The 20,607-nt window shown below is 36.2% G+C and overlaps 1 protein-coding gene across 2 annotated transcripts in view; it reads left to right on the forward strand.

The window, feature by feature from the left end:
- Nucleotides 1-5,053: 5,053 nt before the first annotated feature.
- LOC121295112 (transmembrane protein 131-like) overlaps nucleotides 5,054-20,607 on the forward strand; it is a 54,931-nt gene continuing 39,377 nt past the window's right edge. For both annotated transcript variants that reach the window (XM_041219521.1, XM_041219530.1), the window contains exons 1-3: nucleotides 5,054-5,281; nucleotides 5,967-6,037; nucleotides 7,914-7,957. In XM_041219521.1, coding sequence (XP_041075455.1) covers nucleotides 5,155-5,281; nucleotides 5,967-6,037; nucleotides 7,914-7,957 — 242 coding nt within the window. In that variant the 5' untranslated portion in view covers nucleotides 5,054-5,154. The remainder of the gene's footprint in view (nucleotides 5,282-5,966; nucleotides 6,038-7,913; nucleotides 7,958-20,607) is intronic.

Consider the following 20,607-nt stretch of genomic DNA (forward strand, 5'->3'; position numbering starts at 1 on the left):
AAAGACACCTGTATTTTATTACATGCAAAAACAATACAAAATATATATTTTAACCTTCCGAAGTAAATATTCGGAAGTGACTTGCAGCCCGTTTGTGTTTTTCTACACTCTACTACTTTTGTATCCAAGGTTTTCATGTCCCAGAGAGAATTCCACACCTTGAGTTCCTTATCTCTAGACTTTCTTCTTTGGGAAATGTGATAAGCAAGTGTGTGCATTTTCAAAGATTTTGAAATAAGAAATGGTGCTTGGCTAACTCTTTCACTCTAACAGAGCACTGACTAAGGTTTTTTTAAAGCAAATGCTGCTGTCAAGTAAGCTAATTGCTTTAACATAAGAATGAAAGTTATGAGAATGGAAGTGAGCATTATTGACTAATGAGATGGGAATCAAGTATCAGAGTCCCATATTGTTAGTAAGTTATGAGGATGACAGTGAATATTACTATCATACCTAAGGTAAGGCAATTTAAGAAGTGTGTTATATTTAGGAAAAATATTGTATAGGTGCAGTCATACATGTTTTTATTGTGCAAATTATGTAAATAAAGGAGTGTAGAGTAGACCATGTGAGAGACAGAATGCCCTTAGTAAGTTTTATCACAATTGGATGAGAGGTTATCTAAGTGTCTATTGTTTCAAAAATAACCTAATGACATCTAAACATTTGCCACCACTATATCCCTATTGTTTGAAATATGCTTTCCGCAGGCGGGGATTATAAGATAAATCATGCCAAGAGCAACTATTCTGCAATACTGTATACAGTTCTGCATCATCTCCCCTTGTAACAATATAGTGTTTGATCTCCTACAGTCAAACATTCTTATCTACAGCTATGGCCAAAAGTTGTGCATTACCTCATTTATATATATGAACATAATTTAGGTCTTTGATTTAACATAATGTAATCAAAGAAACTACAACATGACATCTCAAGTCTAGGAGTAGCATAGTATTTTCTGTGCTTTTGAAATGTCAAATTTTTTTCATTGACACATTGGTTAAATACTATGGGAAAACTAGAAAGCAGTATGCAATTCAATATTCAAATGTAACATTATTCAACAGGTTTCATTCAACTTTATGAATGAAATTAGGTAATTCTATAGGGTGATGCAAAACTTTTGGCCATAGCTGTAGTTGAAATGTTATTTAGTTTAAGCTAGTGGGCAATGCTTTTCCAGAGACTTAACCATAACTAAATTCAGATGTCTTTACATGCCAACAACCTTTCAACAAAAATGCACAGACACATTCTTCTTCTTCCTCTTTTTCTTAGCAGACACCCTTAGCCAGGGCAACTTACAATTGTGACAAGTTATCACAGTACAAAGTATTGCATTTAAAATATCACATTACAGGTTATCAATTATAAAATGTCACATTACAGAATATAATATAGATAAGAGCAGTTATGAAAGTACAGTAATATCAGTACACGTACTCATTTGCACACAATCCTCAGCGACTTTGGGCTCCTTAATCGTCAGTATTAGTCATACAGGGTACACTGTCCCAAACAATCTGCTTTTGCAAGACATGTTAAGTAAAAATGTAATGTGTGACTGGAGTTTAAGTACATTTCAGGATATGTTTAGAGTGTGCTTTCAGTGGAAGCCTTTGCAGAACAAATGTGCTCTCTATTGCCCGGCTTTAAATTGAAAATGAGAACTACTGCATTAGCAAAACCCAATTTAACTCTTTGCAGGCCTTTATAGATGTAGGCTAACTCCATTCAAAACATCACACCACTAAACTAATGCCAAGATATTGCTAACCATACTGGTAAACAAATATATATATGTAACTGTAGTAATCAGACAGTCACACCTATGATTTAATCACATTTAGGCCCTTACTAAGTATGCCAGATAAGCAGTTACAAAATACTGGTTATGATTGCACGTTCTTTGTAGAAGTTGTTTAAACATTTCCTGGAAAAACAACTATGCACTTTCAATTGAAAGTATGCGGAAAGTTTCCAACACACTATACAGTGGGTGAATTTCTCACACAGCAAATATCCAAACCTTTAGTTCTTGTAAACTATCTCTGAGCAATAACTAGTGTGTTTCTGTTTGTAGGTTACTACAGTTTAAAGAATGAATTCTGCCTCTGCAATTTTTATCACAGAAAAACAGATATCTGTAGCTAATGGAAGATTACCCTGTCATCACACCTGGAATGAAAACAAAGTAATTCAGTTACACTAATACCACATGATCACACCACCTAGTTTAAAAAAAAGTCAAATTCTCATGATGTTAATGTTTAACATTAAGACAGGCTTACTTTTACAGTACAGCCTTCTATTGTTTTATAATAACTGAAGGTTTTTTTTTTTTTTTTTTTTTTTTTTTTTTTACAAACAAATTAATCATATTAGTGACACATTGGAAGTTACATAAGATATCAAATCTATCTTAAATAACAAACCTACACAAAAGATTCAATATATTTGTTTTATTTTAAACATATGTATAATAATTCTGAATTCACATTCTAAAACAAGAAACAAGGATATCATTTGTTGTGGTTATAATGCCATTTAAATGACCTAGATACTTTTAATGCTGTGTATATAGCAAGAGGAAGCCAGAAGGCTTTGGAAATCTAGTGCTACAGTACTTGGTTATTTCTGTGCGTATCGTCATCAGTCTCCAGGCAAACCTTTAACCAGAGTGCTGTTTAACAAATTCCAGGAAATGAGTACTATGCATCATAATGATTACTCTGTGTTTATTATGGCAAGATGATTAAAGAAAGCCTTTGACAGATTAACTATGCACATTTCAGCTAGAACTCAACTACATCAGTTAAAGTACTTCTAAAATCCATTTCTTTTTTCCTTTAATTCAAAGGATGCAGTTTTTTTTTTTTTTTTTTTTTTTTTTTTTTAATTACAACACCAGATACTTTCAAAAAGATTCCTGCTTAAAAAAAAAAAGTTATTATATAGTAACACAACTGCACCTCACCACGATTTATTGCCCCTGTCAATGCAAGACCCAGGACACAGATATGGAAGTTTATCAGCACCGACACACCATTTAATATTTACAAAAACAAAATAAACACCTAGCTCTTTTCAGAGCACTGACTAACTCCCAATACAGGAACCTAAACTATAAAACAGGACAGCTAGTTTACCTGTTACACAAACTAACACCACAAAAAAGGCTTTCGCCAGTACCTTTTTTCATAACGGTTGAAAACACCATCAACCAAGTCCTCCACACAGCAGCAGCCCTGAGTACACTGGCTGCTTTCTTTAAATACCCTGCACCTGGCTCTAATTTACAATAATCACCAGGTGCAGGGGATAATTAATAATAAAACAATTAACACCAATATAATTAAATTATTGCACATGATTTTTTTTTTTTCTCAGCAGGGAGGAAATTAAACCTCTCCCTGCTCCCTGTGTGTGTGTGTGTGTGTGTGTGTGTGTGTGTGTGTGTGTGTGTGTATGTATATATATATATATATATATATATATATATATATATATATATATATATATATATATATATATATATATATGTTGCAAAGTTACAACAACAATATCTCCAGCAAAAGTGATATTTATAAACACATAGGTGTATATTTTTTCCTATGGGAAAAAATACAGGTTGGCTTTCTGTACCGGTGGTAAACACTGCACCTAAAGCATTGCAATCTGTGAATTTAGAGTGTATATCATGGATCAACAGACCAACACCCAGACCTATTGCATAATGTGTTGATAAATTAAAACACAATGTGGGTGTGTACAAACTACAGTTCACAAGTAAAGCAAACAGGACAATGTTATCTTTTTGGAGTTTGCAGTTTATAACCAAATCCCTGCAGTATGTATGAGTGAGGAGTTGGTGTGTTCGGTGTGATATCTCATTTGACAATAGAAACCTCCTCAACTTTAATAATGGTGCATAAAATGAAACCCGCATATTCACACATTTCAGTTAAATACTTCTACCATTCTGAAGTGTGCAGAGTGCCTCTCTTGTCCTTTACTTTATATTTTCTGCTGATTACAAAACAGTGTTTGTGAAGGCTGATAGGATGCATATAACTGTTAATACTCAGAGCCATGCACTCTTTAATGTGCACAACCTACAGTGAATATTCTAGCATCTTGTTCAACAGCTCATGTTCGGTCCCAAAACATCTACATAACATGTTCAGTACAGATCAGGTGATACAAGCTTAGTTTTTGTGCCTTTGAGGGGATTGTTGTGTAGTCCACATTACACCAAATAATTAGCTGGGTGTAATACTGTAAGCATAAAACATGTCCTGTGCTGAAGATGAAGAATGAATACAAAATCAGCCCTCAAGTGAGGCTGTAATTTTGTTTTTTGGATGATGTAATGAGGGGTTGTTGTCTGGCACATTTCTTAGCCAATCACACCAAGCTGTACCTTGGAAGAGTGCAGTGCAGGTTTTATTTCTGATAATGCCAAATATAGCCTCACTCTGCTCCATGTTTGCCTTTGCTGTTAAATTAATGCTCCCTTTTGAATACGTTCTGAAAACATTTATTTTACATTTTGATTAGCTAATTCTCACTACTGTATATTATATACAGTATCCATGTGTATTGTTTTTTTACCACAATCAAATAAATAAATAAATACATACAATAATAATAATAATAATAATAATAATAATAATAATAATAATAATAATAATAATAATACAGTAACTTTATCTAGGGGTAATGCAAAGGTAATACTACTGCCCATTTTTTTAGACAATACTGATCAAATCAACTACTGGATCCGATCAGTTGTTAATTGACATGGCGTTGTATACCCCTTTCTTCGAATTAGATCCGCAGGATATATGAGAAAGAAAGACAAGATATATACTATTGCAAATTATTTTTATATGATACTAGTCTATACAGTCATTTTTAAGCCGATGTGTTCTTACTCTGTGCTTGTTCTTACTCTGTATCTCGTCTCATTTCTAGGCGGTGCTCTGAGGTTATTGTGCATGTCCCTCTGCAGCAGGCAGCAGAACGTTTTGCTGCGCACGGTGGAAGTCTTATCTCCTGGACTCACTTCCCTCACACTCTCTCACATTCAGTCAGAGGGCGGGCGAGACACAGACAGAGAGAAAGCAGTAAGCAGTAAGCAAGAACAGCATGGCGGGGCTATGGGACTTGCAGCACGGCAGCCACTGCCATGAAAAAACATGGATCAAATTGCTGCTGTGCAGCTTGCTACAACTCATTCTGCACTGTTTTCACCAAGGAGAAGCACAACTACAAGGTTGGGGAGGACAAATATATATTTAAAATGTCCACATTTGATTATTTTTGAAAGGAGAAGAGCTCACAACGGGTCGTGTATTTTGTTTGAATATTTAACTGGGCTAGTGAAACAGAAGTCGTTTTTGTGAACAGAAAGAAAGAATGTTTTTTTGGTGTGTGTGTATACCTTAGACATAAGAGTTTCATGCATAATCTAAGGACGTTAAACGTCTTGAAATAACAGTTATTTTGTCAAAGTTACGGGTCGCTTTCCCCCGTGTGCTCTGAACATATTCATGTGTGTTGTGCATAGTGGTGTGTGTTTCCTGTGTTGGTTAAAAAAAAAAAAAAAAGACTATCACATTTAGTCTTACATTGTTTTGTTTTTTTTTCAGTATAATTCATACTCTTCAGATAAAATAATGTACTGTAATGGAGCATTTGATACATTGTGTGGCAAAGTGTTATCGATTCTGTCTATATCATAATAACAACCGTGTGCATCATGGTATCGTGATTGTAAAGCATTGTCTATTACTGAGCAAAACAATAGCTAAATACAAATGTGTTGAGAGTGTAGTTGCTATTTAATATATGTATGAAAAAGGAAGAAAACGAGGTTCATCCTCCAGGGTTATTTCCTTATCGTTTACTTTCCCTTTTGTGTCTCCTTTTTAATTATGAACTTTATTTTCCAAACGAAGCTCTTACTCAGATGTCCAGCTTGGTGGAAGTTTGGCAGGCTGAAGAAGTGGGCATATTATTTCCCATTCAGGTGAGAAAGTTTCATTGCAGCATTTTTTGGCAGTGGCAAAAGCAACTAAAATGTGTACATTACCTCAGTGTCAAATTGCAAGACAGACAAATAGAAAAAGCAGAACACAGGCTTCACTCATGAGATCATCTGTAGGAGCAAGTTAGAGAGGTTGAGATGTGTGTGTGCTGGAGTATGTATGTATGGCAGGTTCGATCTTTGTGAATCTTGAGTGGAGTATGACAGGGTTTATATATATATATATATATATATATATATATATATATATATATATATATATATATATATATATACATACACATAGTTTGTTACTTGATCACAAGTTACACGTGAGGCTTTTTATATTGATGGTAATAAGGAGAGACCAGGGAGGAATGGGCTGAGTCACCTGTTTGACTAATGACCATGTGGCTTGGGCTTGCATGTCCGTATTCATGAATGGCCTAGCGTCTGAAACGCTACAATATCGCTTGACTTGTGTTTATCTGTTGTCAAAGGTACAACTCACCTTAATAATACATTAGGCTAGTTACTTCTCAGGGGAGATGATTTGCATTATTTGCCTGTTATACAGGGAGGGTCTTTATTGGTTGGCATTGGCAAGCAACACCTCCTTAGTTTGGAATAATACTGAGTCTTGGTTTGCTGGAACTGCCATCCTCCTATTGGGAAAGTTTTTAAAGTTTCAAACATACATGATGCAATATTCTTTCTCCAAACTGTTGTTAGCATGTCTGTTTATTGTGTTTTATATATAAACTAAGCTGTGACCTATAAATGGCATAGAATGGATTTTGTCATTGTCTGTAACCTTTTAACCTCAAGATGGCAGCAAGGTTAACTAATAATATATTGGCAGTTGAATGCCATTTGCATTGTGCTGCTGCCCTCTATATACAAATACTAGTGCTTCATTGTTCCATTAGGTGTGGTTTGCAAGGTTGTACATGTTAAACAGAAGTAACGTGCTGTAACTACGTGTCATCTCTGGTTCTATGAGATAATAATGTAGAAGTTTACATTGAGCCCAAAAATAATGTAATTAGCTCTACAAACTATTGGCATGTTAATCATATTAAAAAGTTGTAGTTTAATTTAAAAAAATAAGCTAAATAAGCTTCTAAAAAGCTATGACTTTTTAGTTGAGAACTTTGAAAGTCTTTTAGGAAAGCTTGTAAAAGCTGCAGAGCTGGAATTTAGGTTTTGTGCCAGTTGACTAGATCAGCTGATGTTTATGGGTGACATTTCAGGGTCCAGTTGCTACTCACATTTTCGGTGGTGTGCTGTTTGTATGGAAATGGCCTTTGATATGTTATACTGTATGTCTTTTCCATGACCAGTATTTCTAGGAAAATTGATCCTCCAAGGACTAATATGCTTACGTTGAAATAGGTGTGGGGTACACTAAATCAGTGTAACATTTGACAATGATTTGAATACCCTTATAAAAGTTGACCATAGTAAAAGCATAGCAAAGTAATAAAGCATGGCAAACCAGGATAAACTATTGTAAATGCATAGTAAAACTATGGAAAAGCACGGTAAAACTGTAGAAATACTGTTCAGAAATACCATAGTCAGCTTTTAGAAGGGAAACCTCATTTTAAGTTTAGGTTTTTTGGACTTTGGGTAGGATTAACTGCGTGGTTGCAGGGCTGAAGAAAAAGTAGATTTTATTTGCCTTGACGTTTCCAGAAAGAACTTGCAGGGACATGCAGTGTACATCATTTCTCTACAGTATGAACATGATTGGCTAGTGTTTATTTTATTTTTTTTCTGAACTAATTTATACATGCTTGTGATCTGCCCATTGTATTATGAATGTTTGTTTGTGATCTGAGCTGATAACGAGAATTATACTGTTTTGTTTTTCTAGGCTGAGGCTGAGAAGAGCACGGAAGACCTTCTGCAGGAAGAAGGGTAAAGTTATTTAATAATATAAACTGTGCAACAAAGTCTTGTGGTAGCAGTTTGAATAAGAGAAAACCAAAAAAAAACAGTGATTTGTGTGGGGAAGTGGTGAGAGCAAAAGTCCTCACAGGCTTACATTCCAAGCTGCTAAGTTTAGATTTGATAGAATAGAAAAAGTCACTAGGGATGTGCCGTGCAATGCTGGTTTGCCCTTTAGAGCAGATTTTTTTTTTTTTTTTTTTAAATAAGCAGAAGATTGCAGAATGAAGTCCCGTTTATCTGCAGCAAAGATGTTTGGCTTCATCTGCTATGTGTGGGTAGCATGCAATGATGATTTGTAGTGTAGTGGGTAGTATTTAAGTTAATACAATTTATCAGAGAGCAGTATAGGGGTGGGGAGATTTATTTTTCTAGTAAAGCCCCATTTGAGTTTTCAAAATCCAGCATCCTTTTGTTTCAATGGCATCCAGCAGCAGGCTGAATGATTAACTTCTGACATAAAGCAGTTGAGCACTTAAACTATAAAATACATAAAAAGAAAGCTGCTGAAATTACACCAGAGTGTTCTGTCAACATGTACAGTACACAAGTGTAAGTAGCATACAGTTATTGCATTTGTAGATTGCTGTATAGCTGTGAATTCATGGTTAAGGTTACAAATGAAGTGTTACAAATGTTTGTAACAGTTTCCTTAAGAACCTAAATGCTTTTACTTTGAAAACTACTAAAAACGACCATATTCCTGATATGTCGTGAAGTTGTCAACCTCTTGACACAAGGCTATTGATACAAGAGATGTCAGTATGTTGGGGGAGTGGAGGGCTGTGACAGCAATCACATTTCAGCTTGCTCTAGTGGTTAACTGGTAAATAATACAATGTAAAGTGTTCTCCTAAGATTTGTTACTGTAAGCAATGCCTGTTTGTTGAAGTAGGATACTATACAGCTTTCTTGGGGTCCAACATGGGATTGATGAAATGCAACAATTTTCTGACCCGTCATACTTTTTAATATGCTTTTCTGAAAGATAACTTTGTGCCGGAGTTCACCCTGAGTCTCTTCGTTGCAGTCGAGAGATAATTCGGCACACACCCTTATATCTCCCTGTTGCAGTACCAAAGTTTCTCTCTTGTATGCTAATATCACATTATCAGTGTCATGCTGGTCTGGTGGGTTATATTTCGTGGTAGGCACACCTGCAACAGCCTCTAGTGCACTTACTCTATCTCTACTCTATCTGAATGATTCAAACAGTAATTGTTACTAAAAAAAACAAGCAAAAAAAACTTTTCTATTTTAAATAAAATGGTATTAAAAAAAAAATCAAATTTAAAAAACAACATAAGGGTAATTGGGCAAAAAAATATATATATTCAGGGTGTTTTTTTTTTTTTTTTTTTTACTAAACTCGTTCAGACACCAATGACTAATACATAGATTAGACTAGAGGCTTAGATACAGTCTAAACTAAGCAATGTCAGTGAAGGGAAAGTTAAAGATAGATTTTCAGGAAAACTGGCTGAAGATTTGCTCGTGGCTGGAATTTAAGTAGTAGTGTCTGTGCAACCTGTACAAACAACACAACTTTGAAAAAACAAATACTATAAATAGAACTAGAAACTTGGTCAGGCAATGGCGAGTGCTGTGCATCACAGTGACGAACAGCAGGATGTACGTAGTGTTAGGTATTTGCATTTGAGAGACTACATATAGTTTTGAAATGTACAGTTGCAAAGGAGTTACAGTTTTGTTGCGGTGCATTGCTGGACACTTGATTCAGGAAAAAAAACAAAAACAAAAAAAACTGAATAATGTTTTTTAAGCATACTACACGTTCTAACTCCTTTAGTGAAAGCAGACGTTTTACTACTTAAAAAGAAAAACTACGTAAGGTAGTGAGAATGTATTACACAGAAATAAATTAAAACAGAAATCGATGTACTTCAAGATTATGTTTGGTTAACTATTATGCTATTTCTCCTACTCATTTCATAACGCAGAAAGCTGCTACTTGAACCATGTCATAGCTGCTTTTTGTTTTTTTTTGATGAAAGAATTTGAGCAAAACTAATAATTATCTACCTAGCATGTGTTCATTTTCAGTGTTGGTGTTTTGTTACAAAACAGCAGCGGTCATGCTAATGTCTATATAAATTAGCAATGTATATACACTGAAGACGTGAAAGGAGTTCACTGCCAGTGAACAGGTGTGATTGAAAATTCCTGGAGGCGCGGTCATATTAAGCTTAGTTTAACAGCGTCCCTCCCTCTGTTTGCCCGTCATTAACCAATGGTACAGTATGTCTTGTTTGTGGCTTAGTCCTGGGAGGTGCACAGTTAAAAGAATGGCAACAATAATACATTATGATAATGAGTTATTTTCAAGGAGGACGAGATTAGACAGAATTAAATTAAATTGAACTGTGACAGAATGGGCCAGCTGACTGAGCAAGTTTGTGAATAGGTTGTTGATTAGATCTGTCGGTGCTGAGGGACACCAGCGGCAATGACTGGCGGTCTTGCAGGCAACTTTTGCTGTAAGTATTTTTTTTTATTTTTTATTATTATTATTATTATTTTTAATTTGAGAGGAATTTCGGCAAAAGCAGCTTGGGCACTGCGGCAACTGCCACTGGTCCTTCGGTTATTTCGCACCCTGCAGTACATTTCCAACGTATGCTTTTTAAAGTTCACTTACAGCTGTATTTTCAATAAACCACACAGTAGCCTACTTTTTAAATTTATAATATTTTTCATTGTTTTGTAATTTAAATTTGCTTTCAGTTTTACTATAACTTAAATAAAAACTGACGCTGTGCATTTGGCGTTAGATTTCTGAATACAAATTTGATAGATTTTTGCTGGTCCCTTGAAATTCGTATTTATGAGAATTGACTGTATACAGTACTATTTATTTATTAGCAGACACCCTTATCCAGGGCGACTTACAGTTGTTACAAAATATCACAGTACAAAGTATCACATTGTAAAGTATAGCATTACAGAATAGCACATTACAGATAAGAGCAGTTGTAAAACTACAATAAAATCAGGAGCAAAAAAGCAAATTCAAATGAGCAAAACATAGGGATTACAGTATGTAATTACATGCAAGAGTGGGTTTGACTAAGAGCAGTTAAAAATAGTAAAAAATATTTGCTTTGAGTAAAATCCAGTATGAGCATGTAGTAAGTATAATGAGTGGGTGAAAATGATTTAAAATAACAGCAATTACAAAAAATGTGAATACAGATACCTATAAGAGTAAAGTCAAATGCAGAATACAGGAAGTAGTTATAATTGAGAGCAGTAGTAGAATACGGCAAGGTATGGAGCAGTTCAGTGCAAGTACAATATGATGCAAGTACTGGTACAATTGGGTGCCATAGAGTCCAGTACAGTCGAGAGTTGTGAGGTTTGCAGATGCTGTCTGAACAGGTGTGTCTTAAGGAGGAGAAAGGGAAAAGACAAGGGGAGCAGTAGAGCTTTGGATGAGCTGGAGCGGAGTCTGGCCAGGAGGGAGTTGCAGTAGTCAAGGCTGGACAGTACCAGGGCCTAAACAAGGAGCTGTGTGGAATAGTCGGTGAGGAAGGGGCGAATTCTGTGTATGTCGCTGAGGAAGAAGTGACAGGAGCGTGCCAGAGTAGAGATGTGCTGAGAGGGAGGAGTCGAGGGTGACACCGAGGTTCTTTGTGTATGAGGAGGGAGAGGGGAAGAAACAACAATTGAGTTATACAGAACATGTATACTTGGCTGATAGAAATCATTAAAATCACAGATTTCCTGCCTATATTAATAACCTTGTATGTCCTTAGCTGTTTTAAAAAGCTTGCAGAACTACAGTAGTTGGTTTTGACTAGCAGTTCAAGATATATACGAAAGGAGGCAATACATTTTTTCCAGTGGGTGATTTATCTGTTTGGCAAGTCACCTTTAGCCTCTTGTCCTTGCAGAACCAGTGTTTTTAATGTAGCAATTGGCTAGGGTTGGGCGATGTACCGGTATTGTTGTTGTTTGGTATTTTTTAATGACAATTTAAATTTGTTTTTGGTCAACCCTTTTCTTGTGCATGGCGCAAACTGAAAGTATTAAGCTTTGGACTGATCCATTTGAACTTCATAGGGAGGTAAATAGGTAGTACAGATTGATATTTGTTTTACCGTATATTATTTCAATTTTTAATTCCAGAACTCATGTTATTTTATTCATTGTCAAGTCAACCATTTAATCAATTGGGCGTCACATTAAAGTTTTTAAAAAAGGTAATTTTAAATTATTGTAGCGTGCATGGGGGGTAGGTAGCAGCAGGGCTGGTAGGTGACGTAATCACACACAGAGACATAAGCCTGATATAAGCTCCTTGCAAAGCGACAATGCTCTAAGTAGGATTGTTATTATTTTGTATAATGAATATTGTTTTAATAGTGTTTACTATTAGGATTAGGGATGGGAATTTCTAATTGTTTCCTAGTTGAATACACATGGTGCAGCATTTTTGTGTAATCGATTACCCGAACTCTGGTCCCTTACACTACCAAGAGTAAAAGGCAAATGTGTGAGCACAAGCAGACAGCATAACAGCGTATGCCGGTAAAGTTTAGCTGGGTTCACAAAGTGTTCAAACAATGTCCAAGATGAGATTTCTTCGCTCTGTACCCTATTTCCTTAGGCACAAGTTTTCTTTTGTTTACTTAATTAAAATACACCGAACACAATGAGCAGCAATGTCACAGCGTGTATCTCTTATTAAAGCAACAGTAGCATAATATTGCGCAAACCACCAAATAATAATTTTTGCTGTAGTGTATTCAGAGTAAAATAACACCTATCATATACCAACCTAAATATTCTACATCTGTTTAATTCTAACAAATAATATTTATAACATCATCTCAGTGTAAATATTGTAAACTGACCAAAATAGAAAATACATTCCAACATTACAGTAGTTTAATATTACTAATTACAACTAACCATCAAGTACTGACATCAGATGTCGCAGTCAAGTTACTTTGTTTATTCAATAACCTGTAAATAATTCAAAACAAGGATACCTGGTTGTACTTTTAATGGTCAGTGCAAATGTTGCCGTTACTCCATCCATTCATAGAAAGTCAACAGTAGTTGTTTTACATTGAACTACAGTCCAGAGTTAAAAAATAACTCCTTTCCAACTCCAAATATCTTGCATTTTCTTATAGTCACTGTGTTGTTGTGCTTAACATTTAGTATGTCTTTATATTCATCATAACATTAAATTACCTTTCTAATTTCAATGTTACCAAAGGTTGGATTACCATACCTCGTTTAGCACTTGCTATATACATGTTAAATGGCTGAAGTAACATATATTGAAAGGCTTCGTTTAGCAGCTTTCTTTTGAGATGTGGGCTCGCTTTGGCTACCACACAGTTAGAAACATACTGAAAATAAAAACCATCATGAAAAAATATATAAATATATTGGGCCAGATAAAATTGCATCCGGTGCAGTAAAAACACTAGCTCAGTGGCCCGAGGGGCCAGTAGTTAAAAATCTAAAACGTAGCGTCCTGGTTACTATTCTGTTAAAGCAGTACCTTGTGGTGTTTCGATGTCACTTGCTAGGGTGAGCCGCATTACACTAGCTATATAACTTTTTTTTTTTTTTTACTTGCTTGTAATATTGAATATTAAACTATATTTACTTGCCCAACATTTCTGCTGTTGTATGTTAATAAACGTACTTTGTGTATATACATACAATCCATGGTAAAAGAGTAAGCCTAATCCCCCCGTCATTTGCCTATATAATATGTGAAAAGTATGTATGTAAGTATGTTATGTTTTGCAAATGATTTAAACATACAGTATTAGAAGTGTTTGGGCCTGTAGGGTTATATTAAAGCAGCTTTTAAAAGTACTTTCTAGTTCTATATTTTAGCTTACAATTGGAATATATATATATATATATATATCTATATATATATAGATATATTTTTATATAATATATAGATATATATATATATAATATATAGAGAACATTTTAAAATATCATGAGATATTTTTTGAAAGATCACCCACCTCTGCAATTGGCATAATAATTTTTGACAACACGTTTGAATTAACTGTCAGCTACAGTTTCTGATAACATTATTTAACCCTTAACAATGGCTACAGTTCAGTCAAGCAGAACAGAAGCATGATGGGCTGTTCTCCTGTATCGTATGATCGTTCAACTTGCTCACAGTTTGTTGTGTTCTTGTACTCTCGTAACATCAACTTCATGTATTAGTGACTGTATGTTGGGTTGCCACCTTTTCCACAGACCAAACCCAGACATATTTCTCAATCAGCCTAGGTCTATCAAAACTGTAGTATACTGTAATAGTTTAACACAAAACCACCAGATCCTAGTACAAATCAATAATCATGCAGTATGACAGTATTGTGCTCTTGATATTTTTATCAATCGAACTTGCAATCCAGAAAAATAATAGCTGATACTTTAGGAAAAGCCCGTCTGATGGTCATAATTATTTTGCGGCGATTATAGCATGGCAAATTTTGCCTGCCCTATAATAAATATTAACAGACATTATTAATACATGTTAAAAACTACAAAACAAAACACCTTCGGTTGTGTGTAAGTATAAGGAGGAAAACATAATTACTAAAATTTGGTTGTGGTTTAATTACCATTATATATCATATTGAAACTATATTTTATTTATATTTGTATTTAAAGGTTGTGTATTTAATCACACACAAATCAGTGTAATGTAAAGCATCCAGAGATGATAAATAACAAAACTAATACAAGTAAACATTATGATTAAATACCAATAGAAAACGCAAAAATGCGAAATTTGGCAAGGAGGCGACATGACGCTGCATGTTTACATGGATTTTCAAGATCAGAGTGAAGGATCCTCAGACTTTATAATCCAGTGAATCACACATCAGCTCAGTACTGTATTGGATTGTTTACATAATGTAGATATGTTCATTGTCCCTCCCCAGTATTTGAGTAAGTAGAAAGTACAGATCAATACTAATGTACAATACTACATTTCTAATATGATAGTGGAAATCTTTATAGCAACTAATGCATGTCAAAGATAATATTAAAGGAAGGTTGGTGTTCCATATGCGTTTCACTTAAAACCAGACATTAGGGCGTCCAGGCTTTGGTAATTCCTGCCACCCAGACACAGATGCCAATTGGTGGAATGTCCAGGTCAAAACTGGACAGTTGGCAACCCTAAGTGTACTGCATGCTTACTGTAATTCTAATGTGCTGTTTAGTATTCTGTACAGTTTTCTTGTGATTTACTTGTACTGCAATAAGAAAAAAGTAACACTTCATCTGTTTTTCACATTGATGGTCATGAGGTGACATGACATCCACTTTGGGTATTGCTTAGCTCATAGATCTAGTAGATCTGTGAGTTTCTGCTCCTTTAAATGTTCTTACCTTGTAAAACATTGTGTTCCTGCTTTGAAGTGGCTCTATTGTACAATAATACGGGGCTTCATGAATATTAGAATGAGTGCATCCAAAAGCATCCATTTAAAATTAAAACAGAAAGTTGTTTGGACTTGTTAAAATGGCAACATTAGATGTTTAAATAGAGCAAACTGTATTTAGGCTGAAAAGGTACTGTTTTGTACTGCATAAGCACATATGTCATTTATTCTTTAATAAAAGAATGATGTAACGGATGAATCTCCAAGATTGTACTTTATTTATGCACATGTTTGTACTTTATTTATGCACATGTTTGTACTTTATTTATGCACATGTTTGTACTATAAAGTACAGTGGGGAAGTGATGTTAGAATGTGGAAGCTTGTATTTGAGGGGGATGTGGCTTTAGATTTAGTTTGTGGTGTTGGTAAATTACTAAATAAGGGGTTTGCACTCCTAGGTTACTGTGTATCTAAGCCTGTGTGTGTTTTAATGGGTCCCGGTTGCTGCTACTAGTTTCTCAGCCATAACTTCATAGAGGCAAAATAGGAGAGTTACAGTATACTTTGTTTGCCTTGTTTAGGCATGTTTCCAGGCTACATAGAAACCTTGCCAATAGTATCACATTCATAGGCAGCAGACCTTGTGCTAAAAATACAGTACCTTAATTTATGTACTGTTTTAATAAAGTACATTGGTCTTTAAACCACAAGAGGGGCATGGAGAATGTGCTAATGTTGACGTTTGACTTTTTTGATGTAGTTAAGGAAAAAAATTGAATTCTACAATGCAAATCACAAGATGCTTGGTGTTTCACTGTTTTTACATTTTGCCAGGATTATCCCTCTGAGATATATCCATTAAAGTGTTGCACTTTTTCTAAACAGGTTTATATCTTAAAGATGCGGGGAGATTGTTTTGCCCAAGATCAGTCAGTGGTAGAGTTGAGATTCAAAGCCTAGGTAGCCTTCTTGTTGCTTGGCTACAGATTTTTTTAAGCAGTGTCAGTTTCACAACATTTGAGACATAAATACTAGCCTAAGTAAGTTGTTTCATGTGGTAATTTTTTAATGTAATTAAGTAACATTTGATTTACAAATAAACCACTTCATTAGTAAATCACAATAAGACATTCTGTTTCTAAGATGTTGGAATTTGTGTAAATAAAGCCTAAGTCTGTAAGCTGGAAACTGACCCTTATACATGCATCTCTGTGTTTTCCCTTTACACAACAAAGCATTGGTATCAGTTGCTTTGTGTAGCCTCAGCTGATTCGCTGTTTCTATTTGTACTTGGAACTTCAACACGATCATGGTCTACCCTAGCATGTACTAAAATATTTTTTCACAGCTGACTTCAGATTTGCTGGGTTTCATCTTTTAAGGGTCGTTCATGAACAATGGACAGAAAGGTAGACTATGGGGTCAAAATAGCTGTGACTGGTTGTATGCTGCCTTTCCAGAATTCAGAAATCTTTCTACTTTTGGAGATCTGTTGCACCAGTGTGGTGTGCAGTCTACAACACTGATTACATGGTCATCATGTCTTGTTCTAAACAGCATAATGTTTTGTTTTTTTTGGGGGGGGGATGCTGACAACAGTCAGGATTTAGATGAAAGCACGTCTTGCAAATCCAAATTAAAATAGTGTTGTTTTAGACTGGTTGCAAAAACAGAAGGTACTTCATAACATTAAATAATAGAGAAAAACATTCTCTAGTAGAAGTGGATTATCAATTTTTTTTTTTTTTTTTTAAAGTTCTAGTGTGCAGCGTTATTTCTGCACATTTCTGTTTTCTTCCTTTTGTGGAAGGTCATGCAGATTAGAGTACACAGGCTGTACAGTGTGAGAGTGACTTACGTTGAAAACAGGTACTGTAGTACAGAAAAATGAGCTCATTCACATGCTTTCCAACTGATGCAGACAGACAGAAAACTGCAATAGGTTGACTCCCATTGTTGCTCATTGTCTGTCATTCTGCCTGCATCAGGCTGACTAGTCAGAATTCTCCTAAGTGGGAACAATACAATTACAGTAGTTTAAAAAAGAAAATATCTGGGCAGAGACATAATTGAATTACTTTGGGAGGTGGCTCTGTAATTTCTAAAAAGGGGAACATAAGAAAATATACAGACAAGCAGAGGCCATTAGGCCCATCCTTGTCCAGTTCCTAGTAGCTGATTAATCTCAGAAACTCAGTTGGCTCTTAAAGGATCCAAGTAATTCTGCTTCAACAGTATGACTAGGTAGCCCATTCCATACCCTCACCACTTTGTATGAAGTGTCTCCTTCCCTCTGTCTTAAGTCTATCTCCACTTAATCTCCAACACCTGTCCTGGTTGCAGTGCTGTGCTTGAAGTAGGTCCAAGTTAATTTCTCTGCTCCTTTTAAGATTTTAAATACTTCAATCATGTTCCCCCAAATTCTTTGTTCTAGGCTAAATATAATCAGTTCTGATTTTATTTTAATACTTTATATAATTATGTTTGAAAATGTATCACCAGATATGCAAACATTAAAGAATAAAATCTTTATAAAATATTTATTTTACTTATTTTGTTGCGGGGAGAAGCTATGTGCTAACAGCGATTACAGTTCTTGTTTGCAGGTATCACACAGTTGCATTGACTACTTCTGCAACCGATACCTTAAACCTTTTTGTGCATGCCAGCTGCAGTATGAAACAAAAGTGTGGCGCCCTTTTGTTTTGTGTGTTTTGTTTAAATCTTTTTGTTTGTTTATTATTATTTAATAAAACTGGATGCCGTATCCTCACAGGTTCACCGCCGTTCCTCATTGTTTAGAGTATGTATTTCTGGTCTGACGTCACTCCTGCAAAGCCATCCTGTTCACAGTTGGTGTCAGAAACAGGACGACAGCGTCACCAAGCGTCAGACCAGGAGTGTTTTTTTTTTTTTTTTTAAATTGTGTGGATTACAAAATAATCCCAGTGTCCCTCCCAGACATTGCAGTCATAGTAATCCGCTAGCTGGCTGCAGATATTGGCAGGGCTCCCTCTATCTCCAGCTCCGTTGGGAAAAGCCCCGCCGCTGCCGTCTCCAGCGCAAGAGGGAGAGGAGCCATCGCTGCCGTCTCCAGCGCAAGAGGGAGAGGAGCCATCGCTGCCGTCTCCAGCGCAAGAGGGAGAGGAGCCATCGCTGCCGTCTCCAGCGCAAGAGGGAGAGGAGCCATCGCTGCCGTCTCCAGCGCAAGAGGGAGAGGAGCCATCGCTGCCGTCTCCAGCGCCAGAGGGAGAGGAGCCATCGCTGCCGTCTCCAGCGCCAGAGGGAGAGGAGCCATCGCTGCCGTCTCCAGCGCCAGAGGGAGAGGAGCCATCGCTGCCGTCTCCAGCGCCAGAGGGAGAGGAGCCATCGCTGCCGTCTCCAGCGCCAGAGGGAGAGGAGCCATCGCTGCCGTCTCCAGCGCCAGAGGGAGAGGAGCCATCGCTGCCCTCTCCAGTGCAAGAGGGAGAGGAGCCATCGCTGCCATCTCCTGTGCAAGAGGGCAAAGCCCCGCTAATGAATGGATAATTTCTCATCATTTCATGAGTAAAAGGGGCATAAATGTGGGGCCAGGCAATATATTTTGAACTAGTTCAAAAGACACATAAAACGTGGTATTTGTTTCTGTCAGTCTCCAAAACGTTTGTTGTGCTTTAACTACAGACTTAAGCCAATCAGCACTTTCTGTTTCCTATTGTGTCTTATACTCCCCAACCCCCAAACACCAACACACACTCACACTTGAATACATACCAATACAGACAGGCAGTACAGATTGGCAGTTAAACCATAAGAAAGAGAAATACAACGCCTGGCAGCACACCGCAGTTCAAATGCACAAGTAGCACTGATAAAGTAAACCTGTCTATGCTTTCAATAGATTAGGCCTAGTTTTTGCTAAAGAGCCAGTGATCTAAAGTGGATTAACAGTGCTTCAGTAAGTACAGTAACAAGCTCTTAACAGAAACCCCAGGGGCACACGCCTCCACCCTCCCACTTCTTTCATCCTGCAGAGCCAAACAAATCTCCCAGAAATCTAAAAACATTCTACTATAGCTTTCATACTGCAAATGGCATGCTCAAAAAGGGTTAAGGTATTGGTTGCAGAGGTAGTCAATGCAACTGTGTGATACCTGCAAAGAAGTACTGTAATCACTGTTGGCACATAGCGTCTCCCCACAACACAGTAATGAGCCAAAATGCCGGATTTAAAAGTAGATTGAGCGAATAAATGCATTCCTTCAATAACCTGCTGAAATCTTCTCCCAGTTACCCATAAGAAGCTTTATAAAAAAAATAAGCTGTTTCAGAAGTTAGAGGTATACAGTACTGTTGGTGACTATTTAGTTTTTCCTAATTTGAGGGTCAAGAACACAAATTTCAACTTAGTGTACAACATTTTTGGATTCAGCAGGTCAAAATGATTAGGAATCCATTGTTTACCACATTTTAACACAAAATGCCTTATATTCCATTTTCCAGACCTCTCTAAGATTTTGACCAGACTAAGAGTGGTTATAAAGACATGAATTTGATGTAGCTTTCTTTCCATTTTTTGTAGCAAAGCATTAGAAAGTGAACTGTATGTATACAGTGTCTATAGAAAGTCTATACCCCCTTTCAAAATGTTCACCTTTTGTTGCCTTATAGTCTGGAATTAAAATGCATTATTTATTTATTTATTTATTTTTTTTTTTTCATCTATCTACACATCCTACCCCACAACTTCCAAGTGAAAAAAATATTCTATAAATTTGTAGAAAATTAATAAATAAAAACTGAAATAGCTTGGTTGGATAAGTGTCCACCCCCCTTGTAATAGCAATCCTAAATTAGCTCAGGTGTAACCAATCGCCTTCAAAATCACACACCAAGTTAAGTGGCCTCCACCTGTGTTAAATTGTAGGATAAATTCAGCAGTTCCTGTGGGTTCCCTTTGCTAAGTAGTGCATTTCAAAGCAAAGACTCAACCATGAGCACCAAGGAACTTTGAAAAGAACTCCTGGACAAAGTTGTTGAAAGGTGCAGATCACAGGATGGGTATAAAAAAAAAAAATATATATATATATATATATATATATATATATATAAATATCAAAGGCCTTGAGTATCCCTTGGAGCATGGTCAAGGTGATTATTAAGATGTGGAAGATGTATGGCACCACCAAGAGCCATGTTATGGGGATGTTTCTCATTGGCAGGGACTGG

The sequence above is a fragment of the Polyodon spathula genome, chromosome 2 (assembly GCF_017654505.1).
Source record: "Polyodon spathula isolate WHYD16114869_AA chromosome 2, ASM1765450v1, whole genome shotgun sequence".
NCBI classification, from domain to species: Eukaryota; Metazoa; Chordata; class Actinopteri; order Acipenseriformes; family Polyodontidae; genus Polyodon; species Polyodon spathula.